Below are 7,500 nucleotides of genomic sequence, written 5' to 3'. Positions count from 1 at the left end.
CATCCTAGAGCCATGCTTAATACTATCTATCACAGACTGTCACATTGTCAGATTAGAACTGTCCCCAACAACTGATTACTAATTGACATCTAACAGTGACATACAGTGTATATATATATATATATATATGCAACACATAATATATAAGTGCATACTCATTCTATTTCTATGGTTAGGCCTAACTGCTTGTAATTCCACAGGTCCTTGAGTTATCTTTGAGGTATCTTTGAGGTATCTTGGAGGTATCTTTGAGGTATCTTTGAGTTATCTTTGAGGTATCTTTGAGGTATCTCGGAGGTATCTTGGAAGTATCTTTGAGGCGTCTCTCCTACCTGGCTGAGCGAGGGTTCCCCTGTGGCGGCCTGGGCGGGGCACCTCCTCAGGTCCTGGTGGGACGCCCAGGCGGCCGATGCCCACTGGTCCCTGTACCCCTGGGGGGTGAAGTACCCACAGTCCTGAATGCTGGAGCCACGCTCAAACTCCTCACACACGCCATCGCCGTCAAACACGTAGCACAGGCTGGGCTCGCCTGAGGGAGGGGGTGGACGAAGGGAGGGAGGGAGAGAGGGGTGGAGGGAAGGAGAGAGGGAGGGAGAGAGGGGTCGAGGGAGAGAGGGGTGGAGGGAGGGAGGTAGGGAGAGAGGGGTGGAGGGAGGGAGGGATAAAGGAAGGGAGGGATAGAGGGGTGGAGGGAAGGAGGGAGGGAGAGAGGGAGGGGTGGAGGGATGGAAGGACATACAACAGAATGTTAAGCAGCTGTTGAGCCTATGTTGGCTTGCTATTGTAGCGCAGGTGGTTTGGAATCATGCCCTCGAGATGAGGTAGCCCTGTCTAAGACATTGACCTTGAGGATGTTCTCTTGGCTTAATGGTAGATGATTGTGTCCTCCATGTGGGAGACCCAGGTTCAAACCCCACCCATCACATTATCAACTGTGTTGTGTAACCTCAACAAATCATTCGTGATCAATACAATTAGAACATGGCTTGCTTCAAACACTAAATCAAACTACCCCATACTGTGGAGATCAGATAAGACTGATTAAAATACTTGGAGGTCCAGTTATGCAACAGGGTGAAGTGAGAACGAGATACCAACTAGAGCCATCAGTCAATAATAAAAAAAAAATAAAAAAAACGTGATCAATCGGTTTAACCAATCGATCAATCTGTACAGCCCTGACGCATCGTCCAGTTATCGCCCAGAGTACATGATTGCAGTGTATTATACAATATGTGTGGGGTGATGTCATCCGCAAACATTCCCAGACTGGAAAAGGGATGATGTACTTGAATAACAACAAGGTGTGACATGGGTTCAAACGGAGAGAGAGAGAAAGAGAGGAGAAGAAGAAGAAGAAGAAAGCAAGAAAGAAGAAAGAGCATGTCATCCACCAAGCATTTGGCTTGATTCGTTAATCCCAGGCAGCTGCGGAGGTAAGAGACAGATTAGTCATTGACACGGACCGCAGTTCCATTTGCCATAATTAATCAAAGGGAAATGTGAAGCCCGATCATAAGCCAAGGCCGTTCGAAACAATATTGCTTTGCTCTCGCAGCTTGTTTGGTTCAAAGTGCACGACGGACACACACCAAGCACAACTGTGATTGTGATTTCATCTTCATCATGGGATTTGTTTGTTCAGCTTGTTCACAACAAGACGATTCACTTATATCACGGAGGCTAAACGTTGAGGCTGGAACTCTGAATGGAGAAGAATGAGGAATGAAGGAGCCATGGACAATCAGCTCAGTGAATCAACTCAGTGAATCAACTCAGGGAATCAACTCAGTGAATCAACTCAGGGAATCAACTCAGGGAATCAACTCAGGGAATCAACTCAGGAAATCAACTCAGGGAATCAACTCAGGGAATCAACACTGGCGTTGCAGGGGTTAACATGGAGTGCCATAGCCAGAACCTCCAAACATGGGATCCAATTATAAGGGCATGAGTGAGACATTACCCGGAATGATGGTGCAATGATTACTTCTAAGCATTGCAATTTGTGTATATCTGTTTTTGCCAAGTGTTTCCCTCCTCTCAGGGTAGTCATGCCTTTTCTTCTCAACATGCTGCTGGTGACCTCGCCAGCAGAGAGCTCTCCGGGGAGCAGCAGCCTTCTCCCATTCTGTTTTCCCTTTCTTGATGACACTCACTTCCTGTTGACGTCCTCCAGTAGTTGCCTGACACGCTCTCCGTGTTTGTCCCTCGTGAGACACCTTACCAAACCACAACAGGCATTCTTGTTTGTGTGGAAGGATGCGTGCAGCATATAAATGCAACAACAACCAAAACATCCCCTCTGATCCTTCACTAATTTCGTCCTCAGAAAGCATCGGAGGAGAATATGTAAGGGGGGGGTGGGGGGTATTAGTGGGGGGGGGGGGGCTGGATCTTCTCCTCCAATGTCTTTCCACTAGGACACGAGTGGAGGACGGAGGAGAGGACGCGAGTTGCCGAGATCCTAACCATCGAGAAAAAAGCCCCTTCAGCCACCCAGCCAGTAACCGTTCCTCCTCCCTCCTCCCTCCTCCCTCCTCCCTTACGCATGCCGTGCCAGGTTTCGCCAGGCCCGCCTCCTTCGGAGGAGAACACCGCTGGTTCAGCTAAGTGAGTGCTGACAATGGGACATAACAAACAGCATTCCTCAACACGGCGGAGGAGTTTACAGGCGACAGACTGTGAAGTCGACCTGCTCTGCTGATGTGTAATGTCTGTCTCAGGATCCCGGCCTGCCAAGTCCCTCTCCCAATGAGAAACAGAGTCATGTGGCATTGTGTCAGTTATAGCCTTCAATAAATAAATAATATGTCCCGAACTCTGTAATAAAAGAAAAATAGATTATAATTGAATATATATCAGCAGTCGGTGTGGAAACGTTTTGGCGTTGAGCCTCCAGGAGCACACAGAGGTGACGACCACAGGCCAGGATCATTTTCTTGGCTTGACAGCGTTCTAGCAAAGGGAGGTATCAGAACAAGCTGTCTGTGATGAGCTGACCTAAGAATAAACACACGCACGCACTGAATGTGATGGTCCGGGTTTCGAACCCGGGTCTCCAACACGGAGGACCCAAGCATCTACTGTTCTGCAGCGTCTCAGGGCAGGGCTACCTCACCACGAGAGCGTGATTCCAGATCACCGCAAGCATGAGAACAAAAACAACCAGAAAATTCACACACACCACAATGCAAATGTTTGACATATTTGACATTAGCACGTGGGATTATGCTGCTGAGGCCGTCGGCGGAGGCCGGGTCTTGTGTACAGTAAACTGGCCTTTTTGCTTTCGCAAAACATTTTTTCGCAGGGGCCAAGTTTCAGAGCTCTGCTTACAATTACAGTTTTGGTCGACCCCCCCTCCCCACAGCTTCTGTTGTGGTCGGGTCAACATGCTGTAGACAAGGGGAGGCTGGTGGAGGTAGAAATCGGAGGACGGGCTCATTGCAATGAATGCAAACGGAATGAGGAACGGTGTGAGGAACGAGTGTTTGACACATTCTGTCGATTGGGATAGGGATTAGGACACCAATCTGGCCTGTCCTCTCTGTGTCTGCTATCGTCTACTCTGGTCTGGTCTGCTCACCGTTGCAGTTGAAGCCAGCCTCCATGTGACACTTCTTAGAGCAGCCGTCCCCGTCCAAAAGGTTTCCATCGTCACACTCCTCCGTCCTGCAGAGAGAGAGAGAGAGAGGGAGAGAGAGAGAGAGAGAGAGAGAGAGAGAGAGAGGGATAGAGAGAGAGAGGGATAGAGAGAGAGAGAGAGAGAGAGAGAGAGAGAGAGAGAGAGAGAGAGGGAGAGAGAGAGAGAGAGAGAGAGAGAGAGGGAGAGAGGGAGAGAGAGGGAGAGGGAGAGAGAGAGAGAGAGAGAGAGAGGGAGAGAGGGAGAGAGAGGGAGAGGGAGAGGGGACAAGGAAGAGATCAACTCAGGGCAGTTATATTACATTGCTTTCACCAGGGGAGGCTGGTGGAGGTAGAAATCAGAGGACGGGCTCATTGTAATGCATGGAACGGAATGAGGAACGGTATCTGATGAAATCGGTGGACATCAGGAGGTCATCAGGAAGGTCAGGACAAACATCTGTGATGATATATTATGTGCTTCAATGAGCCCGTCCTTCGATTTCTACCTCCACCAGCCTCCACTGATGCACTTTGAGATTGTACAAATGAAAAACACTTTACAAATAAAATCTTATTATTATTATTGTCTTATTATTATTATTAAATATGGCACGTGAAAGGACTGACCCGTGTATCTGCCTGTCCCCGCAGTAGGGGGCTCCGTGGATGTAGAAGAGAGGGGGAGACAGCTCACTGAGGACCCCCTCCACCTCCACCTGCACTCTGTACTGGTACTGCACGTCCTGCTCAATGTCACTGCAACAACAACAACAACAACACATCAGCTTGGACGTTTGAGTAAACATATTGATACTGTAGGATAGAATAGAATAGAATAGAATAGAATAGAATAGAATAGAATCACGTAAACATAATGTACAAGATAGGATAGAATGGAATAGAATATTCTATGGAATAGAATAGGATAGCATCAGTTATTGAAAACATGAATCATACAGAACCCCACAAAATGAAAGCTAAATGCGCTACCAACCATTATAGAACATATCATCAAAACCAGACTGGAGCAAGTTTTTCGCCGCGTCTGTGTGTAATAACATGATTGTGTGTAGAGTGGTTCTGCCCTTGTAGTGCAGCGGGGTGACCTCAAACGGTTTCACACAGTGATACCTTACCTCCTGTCCTGTCCCAGGGCTATATTGACCTGGGGAGGCTGCTGGAGGTAGAAATCGGAGGATGGGGGCTCATTGTAATGCTCGGAACGGAACGAGGAGCGGTATCAAACGCGACGCGTAGAAATCGGAGGACGTGTGTCCGGTGCCGCTCCTCGCTCCGCCGTTCCGTGCGTTACGACGAGCCCGTCCTCCGACTCCTGCCTCCAGCGACCTCCGCTGTTATTGACCTGTCTCAATCACGGCTCCTCAGACTATAAAAAGAGTGTCCTCTTGACTTCCCTGCGATGCTTGATTACCGCTGTCTCCGGCCCGCTGTAAGAGATGCCCCCGGCAGAACGCACATCATCCACCCGCCGCTCTCGGCGGGGTCCGATTACCTACCGCTACAAATTACCTTTATTAATTATGGATCACCTTAAAGAGCCTCTGGATCGTCTCTCTCTCTCTCTGTCTCTCTGGATTGTCTCTCTATATCTCTCTGTATCTCTCTGTCTCTCTCTCTCTCTCTCTCTGTCTCTCTCTCTGTATCTCTCTGTCTCTCTCTCTCTGTCTCTCTCTCTCTGTCTCTCTGTCTCTCTCTCTGTATCTCTCTGTATCTCTCTCTCTGTCTCTCTCTCTCTCTCTCTCTCTGTCTCTCTTTCTCTCTGTATCTTTCTCTCTCTCTCTCGCTGTATCTCTCTCTCTCTCCCTCTCTCTCTCTCTCTCTCTCTCTCTCTCTCTCTCTCCCTCTCTCTCTCTCTCTCTCTCTCTGTCTCTCTGGTATTTCACCGGAGGGCACTTAGCAGGGGTATATTTTCTGTCAAGATTTAGGATACTATGGTACATATCTTGTGTCTTAGATGGGCACACTGGGGACAGTCAGGGAGAAACCCGATGCACTCGCTAGTCAAATGAATAATCAATTTTACATTTCAGTGCAAAACGACCAAAAACCCCCACTTTTGTTGTATTGTAATCAGAGGTATGGAAACGAACCGTCCCTGACCATGAACCAACGACAACACTTAATGACAGTCTCGTTCCAGTCTGTTAATTAAACAGCCCCAGCACAGAGGCTGTGTGCTCTTTGCTCCCTCGGCACCGACAGCAGGGGTTTAACGAGGGGGCCGTCCCTCCAGGGCAGAGCCGTGGTGTTTTGTGGGACACCTCTTGGTGTTTTGTGGGACACCTCTTGGTGGCAGTGTGGGACACCTCTTGGTGGCAGTGTCGACTCACCATCACAACGCTTGGGGCCTTTTTTTCCCCCCCTCCCCTCTCTCCTCCTCCCTTCACCCCCTCCCCTCTCTCCTCACCCCCTCACCCGTTTCCCCACCTAAATCCCCTCACCCCCTCCCTTCTCCCCCCTCATCTCTCCTCACTCCCTCACCCGCCCCCCCCCCACACCTCCTCAACCCTTCCCCCCGCTCCCCTCTCCTCTCCTCTCCCCCCCCCTCCCCTCTCCTCTCCTCACCTCCTCCCCCACTACACTCTCCCCCTCCTCTCCCCCTCCTCCCCCCTCCTGACAGGCCTCTCAGTTATCATGTAGTAACCGTGATGAGCCTTCTAGGAGAGGAAATGGCAGAGGAACAGCTCCAAACAGCCACGGGTGTTTACTGTTTCTGCTGCTCACATTTGCTTTATGTTCCAGAGGCTGCCTGCCTGTTCTCCCCAACCCCAACCCCAGCCTCTCCCCCTCCCTCCCTCCCTTCCTCCCTCCCTCCCTGCCCTCCTCCTTTCCTCCTCTGATCCCTCCACATAACTTAATTCCCCTCGGTGTTTACATCTTTTTGCAGTTAGGAGTCAATGCTTGTGGAAGCTCGGAGATGAAACCCAATGTGTTCCTGTACATAAAATCTTGAAACATATCCGCTTACTGCCAGTAGTGGCCTACTGGAGGAGCCACCACACCCCGCTGGAAAATCAAGATGCAAAAAACACAAGATGCAAAAAAAAAAGAAAAAAAAAAATTCCAAACCTGAGCTAAACTGCCATTAAAGTATGCTATAATATAAATCACTGACAACCACTGTATTAGGTGACAGGTTATTAAGTGTAAAGGACAACTATTATGTGCAACACGGTAATAATACTGTACATCTGGAATAACGATCAGCCTAACACCTTTTCTTAACGCCTGGGACCAAAACGGTTTGACTTCCCCCTAAACAACATCAGACAACTTGTGATTGACTAAAGCCCTTCATGTTACCTTGAATGAGCAGCTAAGCTCAGCGCCATATTGAATACATGTGGGCCTCGGTGTAAAAACAGTACCAGACCAAATCACTTCAGGATGACGAATATCTTGGGCTCATGTGGTGAGGGGTAGATTGTAATGTTTGATCTCTGTAACTGACATAAATTACGTTTTGATCCAGCTGAGGAGGGCTACTTCTTGTCTAGCTCTACACGTCGTAAATCTGGAGCGGAACAGTAAGTGAGGGCCTAGGTTTCAGAAACTTTCCTGGAATCGGCCTCAGGATATTTATAAAAGTTTCCAGTGATTCGCTGATCCCCCTTCGATAGACCTGTCAGTGTCAATCTTACCTGTCAGTAAAGGTGAGCTGGGTTTGCGTGGCGGGGGCGTCGGAGAACGGCGGCTCGCGGGCGACCTTGTAGGCGAGAGGCCGGCACCCGGAACAGAGGGGGTTATGGGGGCCGGACGTGAGGAGGATGGCGTCGATCTCCATCTTCTCGTCGAAGGTGCAGAGCTTGACGGCGGACACCTTCTTGTCGGTGTGGATGCGCACGGTGAGCG

General features: G+C 49.4%; 1 protein-coding gene across 1 annotated transcript in view; it reads right to left on the bottom strand.

Moving 5' to 3' along the window:
- The window catches only part of pappa2 (pappalysin 2), a gene marked incomplete at its 5' end in the record, with an annotated part of 42,093 nt that overhangs the window by 17,886 nt on the left and 16,707 nt on the right, over positions 1 to 7,500 (bottom strand). Inside the window, 4 exon segments of the mRNA XM_083689614.1 lie at positions 333 to 529; positions 3,590 to 3,675; positions 4,255 to 4,383; positions 7,290 to 7,500. The exon segment at positions 7,290 to 7,500 is cut by the window's right edge and continues 87 nt beyond it. Coding sequence (XP_083545740.1) covers positions 333 to 529; positions 3,590 to 3,675; positions 4,255 to 4,383; positions 7,290 to 7,500 — 623 coding nt within the window.

The sequence above is a fragment of the Argentina silus genome (assembly GCF_951799395.1).
Source record: "Argentina silus genome assembly, chromosome: 18".
In the NCBI taxonomy this organism is placed as follows: Eukaryota; Metazoa; Chordata; class Actinopteri; order Argentiniformes; family Argentinidae; genus Argentina; species Argentina silus.
This window is presented reverse-complemented; position numbering and strand designations above follow the sequence as displayed.